This window comes from Sander vitreus, chromosome 6 (assembly GCF_031162955.1).
Source record: "Sander vitreus isolate 19-12246 chromosome 6, sanVit1, whole genome shotgun sequence".
Taxonomy (NCBI): Eukaryota; Metazoa; Chordata; class Actinopteri; order Perciformes; family Percidae; genus Sander; species Sander vitreus.
Genome location: NC_135860.1, coordinates 29,105,525 through 29,127,047, shown reverse-complemented (window position 1 = coordinate 29,127,047; position 21,523 = coordinate 29,105,525). Strand labels below are relative to the sequence as shown.

At 41.9% G+C, this 21,523-nt stretch overlaps 1 protein-coding gene across 2 annotated transcripts in view; it reads left to right on the top strand.

The window, feature by feature from the left end:
• dyrk1b (dual-specificity tyrosine-(Y)-phosphorylation regulated kinase 1B) overlaps window positions 1–21,523 on the top strand; it is a 61,259-nt gene that overhangs the window by 8,106 nt on the left and 31,630 nt on the right. Inside the window, exon 1 of one of the 2 annotated variants that reach the window (XM_078253626.1) lies at window positions 17,729–19,818. The exons of the other annotated variant lie outside the window; for it this stretch is intronic. Within the exon in view, the coding sequence (XP_078109752.1) occupies window positions 19,716–19,818 (103 nt within the window). The 5' untranslated portion in view covers window positions 17,729–19,715. Of the gene's footprint in view, window positions 1–17,728; window positions 19,819–21,523 lie in introns of those variants that run through there. 2 annotated transcript variants of the gene reach the window in all.

Genomic DNA, 21,523 nt, shown 5'->3' with positions numbered 1-21,523 from the left:
GCACTCGTGCAACTTTTGTAGCTAGCTGCAAACCCCTGGGTTACCCCTAACCCTGCTAGGGATATTTGTTAGTGCATTTTTAGTGTAATACAATCATAGTTTTTTTTTAGTTTAAGTGGGTTAGGGTTAGACATCTAATGAATTAGATTCAAAAAATGTCTTTCGGTTCTCATTGAAACAACAAAATGACAATAGAATCTGTGAGACAATATGAATTAGTTAATTTTTTAGGGATTCTACCATACGCGTTACACCACGGCACTGATCCATTTAATATCTCTGGGTGGATTAGGCCATTGTGAGCAACGTTGCAAATCAATGAGCAAGACTGCTTTATGGCAATATTGGATTTATATGATTTTTGCATTGATGTGATGATTAAGCTTGTTGGATTAGCCAAAACAGACTTTCCTGTCTGGTTATTTGACACAGTGTGTGTTTCTAAATAGAGTCCCCAGACATGTTACAACATCACAACATATATACTGATATTGTGATACCAGAACCACATACACCAGGATGGAATTAAAGTGTGTGTGCATGTTACATCCTATATGTATCTGCTGTCATTAGTAGGGGTGTAAGAGAAAATCGATACACTTGAGTATCGCAATATTTTATTTTGCAATACTGTATCGATTTTCAAAAACGCAATATCGATTTTCTTTTTTTTTTTCTTTTAAATTCTTTTCATTTTCTTGTCTTAAAGAATATATAATAGGGATGTACTGTAATGTGATTTGTTAAGGGAGAAAACTTTTTAAAAAGCATTTTAGGCCTTTATTATGGAATGACATGCAGCAAAGGGCCGCAGGTTGGAATCGAGCCCGCGGCCGCTGCGGCAAGGACTGAACCTTGGTACATGGGGCGCAGCGCTGAACCAGGTGCCAGGCGCCCCCAGAAGGCAGAAAACTCTTGGCCTGACGCTGCATACAGCCATGCCTTCATTCTCTAATGTTTCCATGGCACACGCACACGTTTTAATGGGAGCACATGCTTTGCTTTGGGGTTGGTGTGGAAATAACTGGACAGAAAAGGCCGCAGTGGCACCATGACATGCCATGGATGTAACTGAACCACAGCTGCGTTCCAGCCATCCACAGTGTCTAATGAGGATATTAAACCTGTAGGATTAATGTGTCAACTATCATTATACATGCTGTTCAATATGGCCCAAGAGTTTTGGCCTCCAGACTTGCCTTTTAAAAACTGTCCTCCCGACCGTTCTACGGCTTTTCAATTAGGTCTGCTTTTATATTCCATTCAAATACTTTAACTGCTGTTTGTCAAAATAAAACTGTTGCCTAACCTTGTCCTAAAACAAAAATGTGAAAATAAGTTAAGCAATCGGAACCCCCAAACTACTGAAATGAAAGACACAATATGTTTCTTTCCTAAAGCAGAGGTTTTGAAACGTGCCTCCCCCAGGTGGGTGTGGGAGAGTTGGAGGGGGGATGTGGAGGGACAGACGTGAGACAAAGAACTGCGTGAGGTCAAAGCTGGCCAAACAGACAAGATGCACATAAGTCTACAGGGTTTTGTAGTCAAATGTAACTAAAAGACTTCTCAGATCTAATGACTGTAGTTGGACTTCTTAAACGGGTTTTGTCTTTAAGCTCTTTGAGTGTTATTTATTTATTATCTGCTCTAACTTTTCCAGTGTTTTAAACACAGATATGGTAATAATAACGGTCCACAATAATGTGAAAAAGAGACGCAAAACTACCACAAAGGGACACAAACCGACTAGAAAGAGACGCAAAATTACCGCAGAGGGACAAAACAACCCCAAAGAAAACAACAAATGACCAAAAAGAGACACAACACGATTACAAAGAGACACAAAATGTAAGGAGAAATTGCTTTTTTTTTTTTTTATTGAAAAATTTAACATTTTCTTGAGGAAGGACACCTAAACCCTCTGCCAAATACGCGCACCTTAGTCTTCCACAAAGCTAGGGAAAACACTGGTCTATATTTAGTGTCACTTACGCTTCATTATAATTCATTAACTTGAATGTCCATCACAATTGAACGTCTCAAAATCTGCTTAGAAATCAGAGAATAAGTTGTCTGGAACTCTGATGTAGGGGTGCACGATATATCGACTCAATATCGTTATCGCGATATCACGTTGCGCGATATTATACCGAAAGTCTCACGATAATTACGCGATATTTTGTTTGCGTTGCATCCCGCCCGACATGTACCCAAAGAGTATAGAAGCAACAAGAGGCGAAACTCAATAGAACGTTGTGTTACATTCAGTCCAAGATGGCGCAGCTGCAGTTCCATTGAGTTTCCCCTCTTGTTACGTCTATACTCTTTGATGCACCTCTCGAAAAATACACATCACTTGGTAGCGTTGTATTCCCCCTGACTCATTTCCTGGTTCTCCTTCTCCATAAACTGAGAGAACAGGGGAGACACTTTGTTTCTCTCACTATGACTCTAGAGTCGCTACTCACTCCGAAAAAAATCGCCGTCACTCTCTCACTTCTTCCTCGCTCTACCACACAAACACACACACATGCCGACGCACACACCAGAGCACGTATAAACATCAGCTGCGTGGAGCCTCCGCAGAACCATAAAACGAAGCGAAAGAAAAGAAAGGACCTGAAGAGAGAGCGAAGAGTGGAGCAAAAAGAACACAAAAGTAAGAAAATGAGTGTCGCTCATGAGACGACGAAATACCAGAGATTGAAAGGAAACTTTAGAGGCCAGAAGTAACCTACAGTCACATTAGCTACAAAAGAGAGCGACATGCACTCGCTTGTGGGCGCTCCTGGGCGTGCCTAGCCTACACCTGGTTGCTTGGCAACAGTAAACAGAAATTCTCCGGTGCTACCTTAAACCACGTCTTAAAAGTTACTTCAGAGGTATTGTTAAGTCACAAGAACGATGTTTTTGGATTTAAAAGTATTTATTTTTTCGATAAAAGTAACACAATATATGAGATTAAATGCCAAACATATCAGACCTATACATAAATACGATGTCCTGAAGCGTTTTCCGCCATCTTGAATTATTTTCTTCGACTCGCTCGAGCCAGTGACGTACGTCACGCTGCCTTCACTCGGATTGGCAGTCGCTCGTAGCCAAACGGCCACTCCCAGAGTGATAGAGAAAGACATATATTTATAATCTCTATGACATTTATATCTCTTATGGCTCTGGTCACTCCCATTGAAAATGAATGGTAGCCTGTCGCTTTGTCTCTGTCTCTTGTAGCTAATGTGACTGTAGGGTAATGCCTCCTCCTCGGTAGCTTGGAAATACTTTGGCTTTAAGCCAACAGATGCATTGCATTGTTTTTTTATACTGTAGTGTATATACAACCGGTACAACATGTTCTATAGACATGCTCTTTATTTATTTATTTTATACTGTCCAACCAGTAAAACATGTCCTGTTCTGTAGACACATGATGTACCAGTCCAATATGACAGTCAGTTGAAATAAACCTCGTGTTGTAAGAAAACTTGTTTTATTTGTTATAAATCTATTTTGATGCGTTTTCCCGTAACTTTGGTAATTTTACATATGTTTAAAAATATCGAAATTAATATTGATATCGCAATATTCATTATCGATATCGCAATATCACATTTTTTCAATATCGTGCACCCCTACTCTGAAGTATCACAGTAATCCAGCAGCTCCTTGACTGACTCCTTGGTAACAATAGCCTCTTTCCGACCAAGTAGTTACAGGAACAGTCCACTTCTAAACAGATCTACTAACTACTCTCCCCCCAAAAACGTTTTTTGCCATTTGCATTCGCACTGGCCAAGTGGCCATAGGAACTGGTAGGAGGGGTAAGGGAGTGACGCAATCACGGCAACGGTCTTTATAGGATCCTCATAACGGAGTTCGAACGGCGGCGTTTAAAGACTAGGCTGGAGTACTTAACAGAGAAACACAGAAGACGAAGGCTCCAGCGTAATATGATCCTAATTAATATGATGGAAGAAGATCGAGGAGCAGAGAGAAAGCACAGGCAAACGAAACGACGGGTACATTTAACTAGCATTAACAATTAGCTGGTTGAATGCGTGATGTTTGTCTTATGAGTTAGCATACGTAGGCGAATTGCAACAGACTGACGAATATGTACTGTTTGTGTTTCAGACGTCGCTAGGTCACTAAGGGTTCCTATGCGGGAAAGGGAAAAGACCGTGCCCTGAAGTAGGAGCTGAAAGAGTTACAGGAACTGTGGTCAGAGGAACTTAATAATCCCCAAATTGGTCCAGTCGGAACAGGAGAAAAAAAGGGTTCTAGGAACGTTATGTTCTAGGAACTGCAAAAATCCCTCCGGTCGGAAAGAGGCTGTTATGATCCCTGGTTAGAGCCCCCAAATAATGGAAACCCTAGTTCCAAAATGTAGAGCCTTTTAATTGCTTTTAAAGTAGTGTCATCGTTGTCTTTGACTCTGGTTCCACGCAGCAGACTTTGTATGCTACCAACACAGCGCTTTTGGATACATATATCTGTTCTTCCTCTCCATCACTGGGTTTCTCTGGCACATTTCTGTTCCTTGGAAGCTTTCTTTCCTTTTCTTTACTCCACTGTCTCACCCAAGTTAGATTTCTTCACATCGGTGTCCTGCCCCTCTTCCTGTGCACACTTTGTCACATGGAGTAACGCACGCTTGTCATTTGTTGATGCAGTTTAGGGAGACATTAGGTGCGCTTGTTTTGACTCAAGATCATGATGGTATTTCAATTCACCATGCAGCCCTACTGTAGCAGCAAAATACCTGAGGGTACTGCAACAGTTGGTCGTATTGCTAAAGAATGCAACTCTTCATTTGTAAGAGTCAGTCAGTGTTATTTTGTTTTTGAAAAGTTGTATGGTCATGCTTTAATTTGATGCAGGCTAGGCCTAAATTGTGAAACCACCTCGTAGAGTGTTGACAATGCCAGCAAGGTCAGCTACTATCACCATGTTGACTAGATGAAGCCATTTGTGGAACTTTTGTTTGAAACAGGACAAAGTTACAACTTTGACACAGCAAATGCACAAAAGTGTCTCTGCGCACAATAAGGAGAGGGGTTGCATTTTATGAACCGCAACCTTTTAATTGAGGAAAATAAGAAACACTATGCAGCATCTGTGTTGTTCAGCAGCTTCGTTTTCGATTGTGAACAAAGAAGAAAAAGATGAAGGCAGGTGATGCCTTTCCCTGTGTTCAATGAGGGACATGAGGGGGCTGCGGAGGGCGGCCACCAGCATGGGCCACCTGTGTGCCCGCCCACAGCACACCTGGAACCACACCTGATAACGGTGCCAACTGCAACACGAGACATAGGCACAGCCTGCTGTGGGACCAATGGCAGATATCTGAACGCAAGTTGTCTGCTCGCTGTCTTTATGTAGGCTGCATTCAATCAAGAGAGATTTGGAGGACTCACCCATAATGGACGTGGGAGTGTCCCGGAAGTACTCCATTAAGGCTTTTCGGTGCCGTTCCGTTTAGCCTCGCCGTTCCAAGCCTGGCCGTGATACATACGTTTCCACTACAGCCTCACAGCAGTGTGAGGGCGCGTGACTGTGCGCGTGTGCTACAAAATCTGAATCTTCATTCCGAGATCTTTCAGCCTCAGGGATCAGTTGGTGACTGCTCAAAGACAAATTTATGGCATCAATGTTAATGAAAATGGAGAAAGAGTCAAACTGTTGGCACAAGCCAAGAGTTTTCTGAGATTAATTATGGGAGAAACAGTGGGTTGCACAAAGTGTGGAAAGACTCAGCCTTGTGTTTTAGTGTCAGTGTGTGATTATCTCCCAATCAGTGAAGGGCCAGTACCACAACTGTAACCCTGTGGGTTATAGTATTAGCTTTATACTGTATATATGTGTGTAAAAGTGCTGCTAAACATTGCTGCTAAAAGCAGTTTTGTCTTCCTTGTCTTAAAAACACAGCCCTTTCTTTTTGTTGATTACATTACCACCCAAGCATTGAATCCAAAACCGATCCCACAATCATGAGTCAAAGGAGGAAACTGCTTTGTGGCAGATTGCTAATGTGGACAATCTGACAGTAGAAGGTGCAGTGGTAGATGTGGGTTTGTATGTGCAGGTATTTGTTCGTGCTCGGCCTTTGCGGTTTTTTCATTGGCCAATGCTGATATTTAGAGAGCAGGGCGGCTGATTTATAATGTCTATATAATGTTGTTGGTTTTGCATCTGATACAAAACAACAATTTAATAATAATTCTAACAAATGAAACGCAAAATTGCTGAACTTAAATGAACGTGTTTTTAACACTGTTATTGTCTGCGTTGTCTCTCTCTAGTCCGTGCTTAGTGGTCGGCTGTAACTCGCAGCATAGTTTTACAAAAACTCAAAAGAACAATGTTGTTTTCAAAAAACGTTCAGTGGTTGAATTGTAATTAGACGAACCCTAAAAGGCTCAACAGTCACAGCAGGTCTGTTTTTGGTTTGAATCCCCGCAAAGCAGTTGAGAGCATCAGTCGCAGACTAAACAGAAACAGACGAAATCTTGGAGCGTGATCTTTAGTCAGTTGTCATTATCTCCATGAAAACTGCTGAGGAAACTGAGACGTACCGTCGGAAATTGTGTTTTAATGATTCGATGATGACGCGTGGATAAACTGAAACTAAACTAAAGATGCTGTTGAAAGTAGGGTTGCACGGTAGTGACAAAATGTGATATTGCGATATCGATATTAATTTCGATCGCATCAAAATAGATTCATAACAAATACAACACAAGGTCACAAGGGACAGTCATATTGGACAGTCAGGACATGTTTTACTGGTTGGACAGTATCAAATATATAAATAAAGAGAACAGGACAACTTTTCTTTCCCTTCTCTGATTCGTTCCGTTTAGTTGTCTCTATCTATTTCTTCACTTACACCGTCACTCTGTCGAAATATGCACACACGTGGTACGCTCCATAGGGTTTGTCACGTAGTGGACACGTGGTACGCTCCATAGGGTTTGTCCCGTAGTGGACACGTGGTACGCTCCATAGGGTTTGTCCCGTAGTGGACACGTGGTACGCTCCATAGGGTTTGTCCCGTAGTGGACACGTGGTACGCTCCATAGGGTTTGTCCCGTAGTGGACACGTGGTACGCTCCATAGGGTTTGTCCCGTAGTGGACACGTGGTACGCTCCATAGGGTTTGTCCCGTAGTGGACCCGTGAGCTGACGTGCACTAACACGTGCAAGTGGCACGGTAACTGGCCAATGAAACATGATCATTATAGCGTTTCAAGCGGGCTCTACATCAAACACAACTGAGCCACACAGCCAACGGACGGGACGCAGCGCTCCACAAAATAAACTAAATATTGCATACTTATTGCGACACTTTCGATCTATTGCGATAATGATATTGAGTCGATATATCTTGCACCCCTAGCTGAAAGCACTGAAAAAGAGCTAGTTAGTGGAGTTAAGATATTCTTTGTTTACTTTCTGTTTGTGAGAATCCTTTTGTGCAGAGACCTGCTCTTAAAGGACAATTCCGGCGCAAAATGAACCTAGGGGTTAATAACACGTGTGTGCCGAGTCGACCGTTCTCTGGGATCTGTTTTCATGCTAATCGAATGTGTCTCTAGCTTGAAACAAGCTAGCGCAAACCGCTGATTAGCTTACAACGCTAGCCTTCGGGGCACTGATAAAGTAAAAAGAAATCGCTATTTCTGTACCACTAACAAGGCTCAAAATAGCACCACACTTCCACGGTAGCATGATGAGGGTCCCTGCATGCAAACCGAAGCATTGAGAACTTCGTACGTGTACAGACAGTTTATTAAAAAGATAGTTTAGAAAGACTGTACCGTTCACGTATACAGGCGGGCGCCATCTTGGGAAAACAGTCACGACCAGTCGAACGACGAACGCCGTGCAACCAGTAACCAGTAACATAGCTCAAGCACGGCGTTTGTCGTTCGACTGATTTGCGCCGGAATTGTCCTTTAATTCCAACCAATACATCTCTCATCCTAACCATTAATCCAAACGACTCATAAATCAGATCAAAATCATTTAACATCATGATGAAGGCAGCTGAGGTGAAATTAAATTGGGGGCCTGAAATGTGTGCTGAGTTAGACAAAATGTCTCCAGTCAACCAGTGTGAAGTGTAGTACCAGTCGGCCCTGTTAGAGACAGACACAGTAATGTCATAGATTTCACATCCACTTTCTGGTCAAGCCTCTGAGCTCGTCTGGCTTCATTCTCCCTTCAGGTCTGTCAGTCTCTCTCTCTCTCTCTCTCTCTCTCTCTCTCTCTCTCTCTCTCTCTCTCTCTGGATGTGTGGTGGTAATTTGGGCGAGGGGTTGTTGCATGTGACCCTTCCACCTGTCCTTACTGGGACTCTATTTCTGGGCCTCATGCTGAACCTGACCATGTCTCGCCTGGCAACAGTGCCTGTATAGTGTGTGTGTGTGTGTGTGTGTGTGTACATGTGTTATTCCAGTCTTGACTACAGCTGGACCAAAGCTGTGTATAGACTCATATGGACCGGCTGTAACAGCAGAACAGTGACCCAACTGAACCCTTTTGCTATAACAGGGATGAAGCAAATGTTGGCACCAGCTTTCTGTTTTAATGAACTGGACATGTTAATCTGAGATGCACAGTGTTTTTGTCATCATGTGCTATGTGTTGAGTGAGAAGAGTTGGACTACGTACACCTAAAACTCATCAACAATCAGAGCATGACTTCATTCTCAGTAAAAGAGGTATACCTGTTGTGGTGGGTCTCCCTGTGTATCCCCTCTACAAACACTACAAATTGTTGCTAAAATTACATTAATATAGCTGAACTTTACATGTATTTACTAAAGTATTTAGGTGTAAAAACAGCACAACGCTTTCTTTGGGTCTTTCAGCCAAGCTGGATTATTCCAGTCCTGTCTACAGTTAGGCCTGTAACAATTAATTGCTAACATTAGCTAAGGTCTTAAGGGGTATGACCGTTGATGGTAATTGTTGATTTTGTTTAGATATGCCAAATTGAAATCATATAGGTGATTATTGGTCGGACTGTTGCGCTAAAGCTATGCTAGTTGTTGGCAACTGACCCTATACACGTTCATGGCGTGGTCTACTTCATAGGCTGTGTTCCTGTGTTATTACATTATCTGGGTCACATGACAGTCATGTAACCAAAAGATGTCTCCTGGGATTCATTCAAAAGTTTGAAAAAGTAATAAATAAATATTAAAAAAATTTGACTGAAAGAGACAATTATATTGTTAATTATTTTGGAGACAATCAATTGTACAGCAACATTTGGAATTGTTACAGCTCTAACTACAGTTGAAATGTGATGTCTGGCTCACAGGATGTACAGTAGTGGGATGAAGCCTGTCATCCGCCGCGTCCCTCCCCTCCCGCTTTCTCCGCTAACTGTTTTGCAAAGGCACCGACATTGCATCCGAGGCTTAGCGCCGACCAGGACGGTCGCGAGTGGTTTAAAAAAAAAAAAATCCAAACAAGCCCGAGTGTTTCCCCCCTGTGCCAGTAGATAGGCGTTGCGTTGAAGAAGTGGTGGCGTTGGATGGGGCTTTGGTTCTTGTCCATCTGGTGGTCTATTAAAAAATCAAAAGATTTTGCATAGACTTGCATAGCAAAAAAACGATTCACATTCGTATCGCGATTCAAGCTCTACCGATTCAAAATCGATTCATAGAATTCAAAAAATTGATTCATTCTCATTTTGTTTTTTGTATTGTATGCCTACTGCAATCACATGGGAAAAGTAACTACATTTACAACCCTCTCTGTGTCTCTCAGTATGACTATGTTCAGAAGATTGTGGCGTCCGGTGACTTTCCTGCGCAGAAACTCGAAACTCTCTCTCTTACAAAATGCTTCAGTAAAATATTTTCATGATCTGGTCATCGTGATATGATAAAGGTACGCTAGGAGCACACTCTCATACACATTAAATATTATAAGAGCAGCTGATTCCTGGCGCAGGAAACCGCTCCAGCGGGCGGGCAGTTCTTGTGTGTACTATGATACAGAACCCTGCCGGCGCCACCGACACTCAACATGGAACAGTACACCTGCACCACCAAAGCAATGTCAGATATTAGCGTACAAAATGTCCGTCATTAGTGGTTGTCATATTGGAGATGGTGGATGGATAACACCAGCACGTCTCTACAGCTTCCTGTGGCAGGACATGAAGGCTTGCAGACTGGCCCCCAGAGAGACTCACAGTTATCAGTAAAACACTTTAGTCCTACATACAGGATTGCAGTTCGATATATCATCAAGGTATACATGGGATTGACATGTTATTGTCTATTGTATACAATTGTTATTGTATCGTTTGTCTGAAAAACATCTACTCTTGCCAGTAGAAGCCAACACAAGCTTACTAAAATACATTACTTTTTATGGAAACTTAAAACATTCCTTTTAGGGATGTTAATAATAACTGCTAATGTTGACCGATTAATACTATGTCTTAAACGGTTCATTTCTTTTTATTGTGGTAGCTTATTATTATTATTATGAGGATTGGCAGGTTGAATCGGCCGTCCTCCTATGGAGTAACGTTACGCCAGGCAGGCACACAGCTGAAAACCTCGCAGCTAAACTAGCGGTGGAGACTTGGGGATGCCACGACAGTGAACGCAACATCGTGGCTGCGCGGCCGGTAAAAGTCCGAAGCTGTCCGCGGGAAAGTCTGAGCCTCAGTTGCCTGCCTGTTGGTTAACGGTTGATGATCGGTAAACGAGGGTCAGTATGAAGAAAAAAAAAAAATCATATTTATAGAAATGTTAACAGTAACTATGTTTCTGGAATAGAGTCACTGTATGTGCCACTTTGATACGTCCATGGACCTCATCCTGCAGATGTTTTACATTTGAAAAAAAAAAAAAGAATTACACATTTGCCTGTTTATACTAACCACGCCCTCCACTGGCTGTGGTTTACATGTATGGGTACATATGTTATTATATCTATAGGGGAAAAAATAAAACTGAGGGTATAAAGAAAATAGAATTCTATAAATACTGAGGTATTTGTAAGTCTGCGTGGATGTGTCTGATATTGTGCAACACCAATAAAATCATCCAAAATGCCTGAACATGTAAGAGTTGGGGGCCCATATACACATAATCTTAAAACATTCCAATGGCCTGCATACTTTTGAAGTATGAAGAGTAAATACTGTGGTTTTGACTCAATTGATTTCCTACCATAACATTATTTGGAGATACGTTTTAATGTTTCTCAAAAAGTCCAAAATGACAGTACACTCATTGGTTATGACTCTAATACTAGGTAAAAGTATTGCATTCAAAATTGTACTGAAGTGACAGTATGCATGCATTATCATCAGAATGTGACCACTTTGTTTTTCTTATTTACGTTTCTAATGTTTAACTTGATTATGTAAAGCACTTTGTATATGAAGTGTGTGATACAAATAAACTTGCTTTTAAAAGAAAAGACCTTTTGTATTATTGACTTATTGCATTAACATGTAAGCAGCATGTAATTGTATGCATGTCATATACTGTAAATATTTTATATACTCTTGGGTAATTTAATTTACTGGATAGCAGTGCGTCATCATGTTTAATATGCTTATTATTATAGGTTCTCAAATAGTTTTTTTTTTTAATCTTCAACCACAAACTGGAACTGTAATGGGTTGGGGAATGCTTAAAAGGAATTAGTTCTTATGTGAAAACGGTGACGTTTTGGAAAGCTTCAGAGATTTTGTATGCAGCCACCCACAATTGAAAGTGTGTGTGTGTGTGTGTGTGTGTGTGTGAGTGTGTGCGTGTGCGCGTGTGTTGTCTCCCTTAAGAGTTAAAAAGGTTTAAATATCCTTTGAAATGTGTTCATCATGAGTCTGGTCTGAATTGGTGAAACATTGTAACACTTGCCCTCCCAGTTTGAACCAGTTTTTTCAGCACTGTGCTTGACTGTAGACAGCCTCCTGCCTGCTTTGATCCAGCCACTTGTATATGATATACGTTTTTCTACATACCAATATCAATAAAAACGGAATACAAAAATATGCCATTCTCAAAGGAACATGCAACCTGAGAACCAGAAATAATGTCATGGTCAGTTAAGGTTGAGAAACTGTAACCTACAGTTGAAACAGAATAGTTTTGGTCTGAAATCCAGAATCCCTTTCCTATCTAAACAATCTTCAGACAGAAAGAGTTGATGAACAGGGGTTGTGACTGAGCTGACTAATAACTTAGCTACTACAGACTAAATGGCTTTTTTTAGCTGTTAAACTTTAGCTACATTGTTAATACAAGTAAGGAACATATTAGGAGGCTATTTAAGTGTATTCACTCAGTTACAGTGTTGTTATTTTTCTTGAAATTTAGTGTTTCAGTAAATCCTGTCAATAAACATTATTTGAATAAAGTAATGGCAAACGGATTGCTCATTATCCTACAGGCTAGCTAGCTTATTGTTAGCTCACGATGGCATTTGTGTGTGTGTGTGTGTGTGTGTGTGTGCGTGTGCGTGTGTGTGCGTGCTTTGTCAGCAGCGTTCCCGCAGGCTTTAACCTAGTCTTATATTTGATTCCTCTTTGCCTGTGTCATTCCTGCTTCGTTTTGTTTTTGTCTCTCTGGCACCGCCAAGTGAGAAGGGTATCTCCGAGTGTGAAGTGCTCCCTCCTCCACTCCTCGCTGAAAAGCACCCTGCAGTAGCAGCATGGTAATTCTGCTCCTCTATCTTTCCTCTGCATCATGTTTACCTAGCAACAAGCATCACCCGCGGCTGGCCATCCCATTGGTCATTTGAAAACGCACCGGGGACCAATGGCAGAGCTGTTGCCATGGTACAGTGTATAGTTGCCGGGTGGAATTTTGCTGCAAGGCACGTGAGTGTTGGAGTCTGCTTGCCTCCTCGCGCTGCCGTTGTAATCTCCGCTGTCTGGTCGTTAGTACAGCTGAACGTGATTTGGTGGAAGCTTGTCAGTAATTCGGTGAAGGGAAATACTAATCAGTGATATAGACACAGACACAGCAATGCATTTCCCAACTATCAACAGAGAGACAGAGAAACGGCTGCGTCTCATTCCACAGCCTGTTTAAGTCGCTGCTGAGAAGCAGCGATGTGCTGTATCACTACAGAGCTTATAATGAGGTTTACAAGTTTAGTATTTTAAATCAACGAACATATATAAAGAAATAAAAAAAAAACTAAGCTGCTCAGAGTGAATTTAAACTGCAATAAAAAAAAATGTAAAGACAAACTCAGAAAGAGAAACACATTTAGATACTGATATTTATGTTCAGAGCTTTAAACACATGAAGTGCTTATTCATTGTATGCCCCAATGTGCATGTATTTATTACTGCAAATTACAGCTGCCCAGAGTATATAATACTTTCCTCATTTAAATCCAAGTTTAACATTTGTCATTAGAACTTTTTGAATATAAATTCCAGTAAATTATTTGAAATCATTTCTGTTGTGTTGTGAAGCTGGTGATTACAGCAGGGCATTAAGTCAACATGTATATTATCATATAAATACATTTGATAGGTGCCAAAATATTAGTCCAATGATTTGTACACTAGATATATAAATGTTGCGTTATTCTTTCCACCATGGGGAATTTATGTTAGTCCTAGTTCTTTGTCTGTTTGAAAAAAAATGTACTTGGTTTTTTTAATGTTAATTTGTATAGTTTGTGTTGAAGGGCCTGTGGTGGGTAACAGTTAATATAATCATTTTAGTGAACAAACCTCCTTATAATGAACAGAGAAACTTCAGATCAGTTGTGTAGGTCAGCCGTTGCATACGTTTGTACTACGTAAATGTCCTGTCATCCCAATACGAACAAGAGTCAGAACACACACACACACACACACACACACACACACAGAGTTGTTCACCTGTTGCTTGTCTGTCTGTAATTGTGGAGCTGAGATAATTGTGGGGTTTGCATGGCATGATGAGAGAAGAAATGCAGTACGACCCATGTTTTTTCCTCAGTGCAAAAAGACACATTCATAGCCACCTTCTTGCGTCCTGTTGGTTGGGTATCTGATGGCATGTCTTCCCATGCAGAAAGATACTTGACAAAATCAAAATGAGTGTGCATGTACAGTTGAAATGGACTGTTTATGGCCTAAAAAATGTGTCAAATTATCATCAATCCCTGCAACAGTCTGCACGGACTCAGTTCTAGATCAATTTGCACAGCTTTTTTGCACCTTAAAACACCTTTTCCTGCGAGTGGTCAGGAGTTCCGCTTTGTAGGTTTTGATGTGTTCTTTGAACCACATATTTCCCGTGTATTTCCTTTGTTTATGTTGTATTCACTGCGTGCATTCCCTGTGATACGTTGATGAAAAGGTAAAAGAGCCAACATGATCTTTTTCATTGTCTTGTTTGCACCTTTTAGTCATGAAATCAACAGTTTTAACCAAAGTCAAAATGTAACATGATGTAGCAGGCAATGCTAAATGGTAGGGCTGGGCGATACAGAGAAAATAAAATATCACGTTATTCTTGAACAAATACCTCAATGTCGATATTGCGACAATATTGTAGTGTTGACTATTGGTGCTTTAACAAAATATTATTTACACAATGAGATTTTAGATACATAATCACCAGAAATGATTCAATTACTTAGTGGGTAAAGGTAAATAATAGAACAACTAGAACAGACTGGTAAGTTCAGAAAATGACACCACTTTACTGTAATGCAGCCTTTAAAACCAGGAAAAGATACCTTACTTACCATATTACGATATTACAATATCCAAAATCTAAGACGATATCTAGTCTCATATCGCGATATCGATATAACATCGATATATTGTCCAGCCCTACTAAATGGCCATAAAGTCCATTATGTAAAAATACTAGTAACAAGATGACTCCTATTGTGTTACTGCGAGTTCATATACAGTCAAGGTGAAGAAGGCCAGTGCCTAATGCTGCTATATTTTTCTGCACACACTTTGAGATAAATGGGATGATCAGCACATTTTATTTTATTAGATGGGAAGAAGTATTGGTAACTAAGTTCAGCAAGTATAGAAACTATGCAACATTATGTTTGGGCCTGAATCAACTAAACAGTCACCGAGTTATCCAAAAGGGGCTCTACATAACAACAACTAGGCTACACAAAGCACAGAAAACACTGAAATCTAGCATTTGAAATATATTTTTTTTTACGATTTCTCAGGAAAGAAATGGCAGCAAGTTAATTTTTCTGTGACTATTCATGGTGATACAAGTGGAGATGTGATGGATTGTTGTTGTGTCTACTAGCTGTAATTGTGTTGAATTTATAGCACACGTTACCTTTGTTTGGATGGATTTCACTTTGGGATTTATTTATTATCTCCACTGCTCCATAGCAGCTTACAAAGTCCAACTTCTGGTGTGGATGGACAGACCTCGAGATCCAATCACTTTGCACCCAGCGCTGTCTTTAAACCTTTCAACACAGAATAAGTTCAATTATGGTTTGGATCATAGTTCCAGCCTCGAGGGTGCAAATGACTGAGTCACTAAACTCATGGCGCTATCCGTCGTCTTCCTATGGAACTGTGCATGTGGCATGCTTTACATTACCCTGGCTCCCACTCAGACAGACCTGGTCACTCTGAGCCAGGCATTAGGCCTTTTTGAAGCAGACCACCTGTAGAGATACATGTGCATGTGATTACCATTGTTAGCGTGCATTGCTGCTGTGCTGTATTGCTCTATAATGTTACTTTCTGCTCATTTATGACTTCTCTCTTTTAATGCAAGCCCTATAATTGTAGCATGTTATTAGGCTATGCTATCTTATTTTAGCTGTGACTGGTCTGTCTGTGTGTGTGTGTGTGTGTGTGTGTGTGTGTGTGTGTGTGTGTGTGTGTGTGAGAGAGAGAGCAGGGATTTGAACCATGGGTTCTGGATCTTGAGTAGATTACCAAGGAAAGCTGCAGGAACCGGAGTCAAAGGGACATCACAAAGCCAGAATGCAGTAACTACACTTTCTGAAGTTTGCTCCATTTTTTGCAAACTATAACGATACTGTACAATTAATTAAAGATGCTGTCCACATTTTAAAACACGTGTTGTTATTGCAGCTTGCCATTATTGGGCTTTATGTACAGTATCAGCGAATTATGACTGACATACTGCGGTTTCAGTCTGATGTGCATGAGTACAGGATTATCAGTGGAGACCTTACCTTTTGTACAGTCGAGTAAGCTTCAGTGAACTTTATTTATGACATATTACCGACTGATTAATGTGCACAGGTTAAATACAAAGATCACATTCAAAAGAACTCAAGTGACACACATTTGTCAGTGCAGGGTACATTTTCCTTTAAGGAGCTGAGAGCTGGTTTCTGTGCGCCGAGCTGTTCCCAGGCAGCATTGTGCCTGATTTAGCCGGAATGCTCGGATAGCAACAGTAACAACTTTTAGCTTTGGCTGGTTTGCGAGGAGGAGAAGCCGCTCATCTCAGCTGTAGAGAGTCACTCAGTGCAGACCATGTGCTGCTCATGGAAGCCTTTTGCCCCGGCTGTATCTCCACCCCTATTTCTCTCCCCTACCCCCCACCCCCCGGGTCTCCCCCTCCCTCTTTCCATTTCTACCTGACATCTTCAAACTATTTCCGCGTCATTCCTGCCTCGCGCCGTTTGAGAGACACTGGGAAACTAAGCCGAGCGCCCCTCCCACAGACTCGTCCGCTACCCAATAACAGCCAAGGATGGGACTTTATGTAGCCAATTGCATAGCAGCTGCCGCCGCGTCGGGTAGCAACAGAGCCCATAGAGGGTGCGTGCTGCTGAGGGAGAGGGTAGAGGCTGCCTTTACCCGAGTAAAGAGAAGTTCAAACATTTTGAAACACTGAATGAACAGAATGAGCCTTTGTGTGTAACACGGTGGCAACAATAAAACCTAGTTGTCCGCTCATGATGTGTTTATGTATGTGTTTACACTTCCTTGGCTATTAATAAAGCTGATTTCTGATTATTAGTGCAGGTCTGTAATATTTGCCTGAGTCACATATAAGGTTATAAAACGGCCACAATCAACGTCGGTGTGTGCTGTGTGAAACTGGGTCCACTCTAAACTAGTCATTTTAATGAGATATAAGGGCACCCTGTGTATTAAGACGTGTTGTCACATTTTAAAGGCGTTTATCTGTACCATTCACCCAGAAACATTGCACAATGCACTTGGTGTACGCACACCATAATATATTTTTTCAGGTCCTAAACTGTATTTCATTTACAATTAAAGCTATTTTTTTTTCTAAACCTTTTGAAAATATTGCCAATGTATTTTAGAATGTGATTCTGTCAAGTTTAGAAAAGAAATACCTGTTAAAGGAAGTGGTTATACGTATGTAACATAGCTTTATCCATAAAACTAGATAACGTGTTTAAGTAAAGGTTGTCTATGTATGAGTGAATATAAAGTTCCAGTATGTATATCCCGCTGTTACTATAAATGGCCAGGACAGCAGAGGTCTGCTTGGAACAGACTACTGTGGTCCGAGGGAAGGTTACTGTCCTGCTAACTCACTCACTCGGGTTGTTATTAACTTTCCATAAAACCAGTCGGCATGCGAGTGATGGTTAATGTGAAATCCCCGGTGAAATGTCCCCATTGTGGTGTTTTTCGCCCTGTGTGTGTACGTGAATGGTGTTACCAGTTGTATGTGAAGCTGCGCCAGACTGACCAGCTCCGACCCCCGCCAGCGGCTTGGTACGGTCCCTATCGCAGGGTGGGGGAGCTGTGTGGGAGAGGAGCACAGATTCCGTCTAACGGAGAAGCACGGAAAGGGAAACGGGCGAGAAACATGAGTCGAAATCGCCCTTGTGAAGGTTTCCACCTTGAAGGAATAAAAATGATCCCCCGATTCTAAGAAGGACGAGTAAAGGAGGACATTAATGTAAGAAAGAGAGCGGAAGCAGACGGAAGAAGAGGCGCGTCAAGAAGCGATCAAAGGCGTCTGACAGCCAGCTCAGGAACTTCACTGGCTTTGGTTTCTTTAGTTTACTTTGAGACGACTCTCGACTTTTGGCTTCGTTGATGTTTCAGACGTTGTCTGTGATTGTATTTCAGTGGGCTTACCTCAGAGGCGGACCTTTTCCTGGACCGAGTTGTGCTTTGGTAAACAGAAGACACCATCGCAGTTTGGAAGTACAATGCAGGCCGTCAGCGGCTTGATCTGTGTATGTCTTCACCGCGGGGACACATTTGGCGTCTAACCCCAGCTACTGGATCTAAACTTTTGTCTCCCAGCTTCATCCCCCTACAAAGGAACGAGTTCCTGTCGGCCCGTGAGTGTGGATATATACAGTTAGGAGGGACTTTCTCTGGAACTGCACTGTAAATCAACACGTTGCAGTGGGATTGCTTTGTTTACATGCGTTTGTGCAACAGAGACATCCTGTGTAGTGTATGGGGATTACATTGTTGGCTTTTTTAAAGGGGCTCCTTTTCACCCTGGCAGAGGCCAGCCACCTTCTGCTGTAGGCGGTCGAAGGGGAGCTGAGTGACCGCAACACACACAGTGGAGCTCTGGCTGTGCAGGCTCTGTGACATTGCTGTGTGTGTGCGCGTGCGCGTGTGTTTGTGTGTCACTGGATTAATCTGAGTGGTAACATCACTCCACACTGCCCTACTCTGTCCAGTGACGAGTCCCCCAGAAAGCGCCAGTAATTGGAGCTATTTTTAGAGTAAGGGATGGGGTAAAAGCGGGCAGCTGGAAACCCAACTCCCCCTCCACCTCCTTCTCTGCCACCCCTGCTATCACACTACCTCGCTCTGCCCACCCGGCCGGCAGTATGCTGGGCGAGCCTGGTTAGCACAGACTTCACTTGCGGCTAGTTACTGTGTTCTGCAAGTGGTCTGGAAGAACACAAATTGGATGAACTTATTCTGCGGACTGATATGAGATCTGTTGAAACCATAAATTGACCTGGGAATACTACCTGCACTGTATTCTACAGTTAGGGCTGCACTGGACACACCAACCCTGTACTGGATTACTACTAAGATGTCTGAACAAATATTAGCTGTGTACTTTTGGTTCAACCTGCCCGGGACTAAGTGAACCTATCATAAACAAGTAGAGTCTATGCTTTTAGTCCTTGGACATTTAGCTCAAACTCTTAATCAGAGTAGCCACTCGTTAACATACTGTAGTAGAAGAAAGGCCTACTTTTGACTACTTAAAGTATCAGTCACCAGCGACCTGGAGCGGTACGAACCTCCAGCACACAGAAAGAATGCATGAAACTGCCGAAACCAACGAAACAAAAAGCTAACCTGACTAACCAAATATTCTATTTCTCTCCCCCCCCCCTCCTCCCAAACCCACAGAGCAACAGAATATATATGTAGAATGAGAGATCTATATCTATAGTGTAACTCCACAGAAGATTACATCCTTTATATTTTTACTTCAGAGAGACAAGCTGCCTGTACACCAGTTGGTTGCCTTAGAAACCACAGTCACAAAAAAAAGAGAAAAGAAACAAGCCAGAGAAGACGGTGCCTTTTGATTGGTTGGTTGGTTTCCCACCATTTCAAGATTCATTGATTTTAGTTGGATGTAAACTGTTTGAAGTGAACTCTGGGATTGAAAACGCGCCTCATGACAGACTAAACCCCCACAAGCCCCGCCCACCCGCCAATAAAGTGTTGCGATTGGCCGTATTTTCCCTGCTGGATTGAACAATTACCGAGCATTTCCATGGTGATCACGTCATCATCCGCGGAGGACAAGACTGTGCCCCCTTGCAGGATGGTCCAAACAGAACCCTGGATCAGCTCTTCCCTGCTGTGCAAGAACAAGAGTCAGTGTACACACACACACACACACACACACACACAATTTCACTGATAGAAATGGTGTAAACTCTCTTCCTTACTTCACAGTATAGCCACAAGTCTACTGCATAGTAGTCTCTGTGTTGATTCTGTTGTACTATACCATGACTCTGTCAGTAATCTAAAGAGGTTTGATGTGTTTTAGTTAATATGTCACGCCGTTTGTGTGAGTGTGTGTCACTATGGTAACATGTTGCAGTGTGTGCCAGCATGTGTTGAAAGTTTGTAATGCATGTGTGGGACAGTTTGGCTTTCCATCGACCTTGTTTGAGCCTGAACCTGGATGATCAGCGTCCAGGTGGGTGTGAACAGACTCCCGCTCCATGCCTGAGCTGAGGGGACGGGACTGGGAGGATGCTGTCTGTCTGTTTGACCGTGATCAGATGCAGCTTTACCACTACACACATGTTGGGGAGCACTTTGTTAGACTGCTTTATGTTACACTATTAATCTACGGTCCAAACTTTGTCAAAAGACACGCAACAACTTTACTTTGAAGTGGAGTGAATTCCCAGAACAACTATTTTTATTAGCGTTGCAACAGGTAGTCATTGCTGGCTCTGCCTACATGTGCGTTGACTGTCGAGGTCCTTCCATAGTCAGCGGTGCTCGGGGGCAGACACTGAAGAAGCTAGCTCGCTCCACAACATTACTAAAACAAAGTTTACACACACTATATATTTTACTGACTCTGAGCACAGAAAGAGAGAGAACTTGAAACGGAGCTTGTAAATGACCTTTCTCCATCATTTTCTGCTCAGCAGCTGTTTATCAACCTGTTTCTTTATATCAGGACTATTTACATGTTAGGACTAAAGACTTTGGAGAGGCCTGAATATGCCTGAATTAATTGTAACTGCTGTTTCAAACACTCTTGCTGCAATGCTTTACCTTTTTTTTTTTTTTTTCAGGTTCACTTGCACTTTGATTTTGATTTTATTTTTTATTCAGTGAAATATATGAAAGATGCAGCAGAGGTAGCGAGTCTCCTCAGAGCAAGAAGGTCCTGGGTTCAAATCCACAGATGGTAGAATGGATGCAAATAATACTGAATTGTTACGTTAGCGTATGTGTGTGTGTGTGCGTGTGTGCGTGCGTGCGTGCGTGCGTGTGTGTGCGCGCGTGCTGGGTAATATAGTAAATATTGACTTATATTTGTCATCTTTGTTGGGGACTTCAGTTATTGTTGCGAATATTGCAGCATTATTTACTTCCATGTGTATACAGTAAGTGAAAGGAATCCAGGTGGTGACCTAATTCTGACACCAGGGTTTGCTGTATAACACTTTTGTCAGTGACAAGTACAAGTTTTTCCTCATCTGACAGATTATACATTGTCTATAACAATACAGTGACTCTAGCTGTGTGTGTTTTTACGCACACCTGATGTATTGTTCCACCCTTCACACTGTATTGTGCTGAATCTTCTCCACTTGACTGGACTTTATTGTTATGTAAAGCCATGTCAGTGTTGATGGTTTATGCCAGTGTGTTTTGGGAATGAAGGGACATGCAAATGTGGAAAATATAAACATGAAATAATGCCAAGTTTATAGATGTGCTCAATGGGCCATCTGTATATTTTTCTTGCAGTGGTTTAAAGAATCTGAGTTCAGAGCCTCACCGTGTCCTCATTACCAGTGGAAAACCCATCTGGGTTGTTTTGACTGT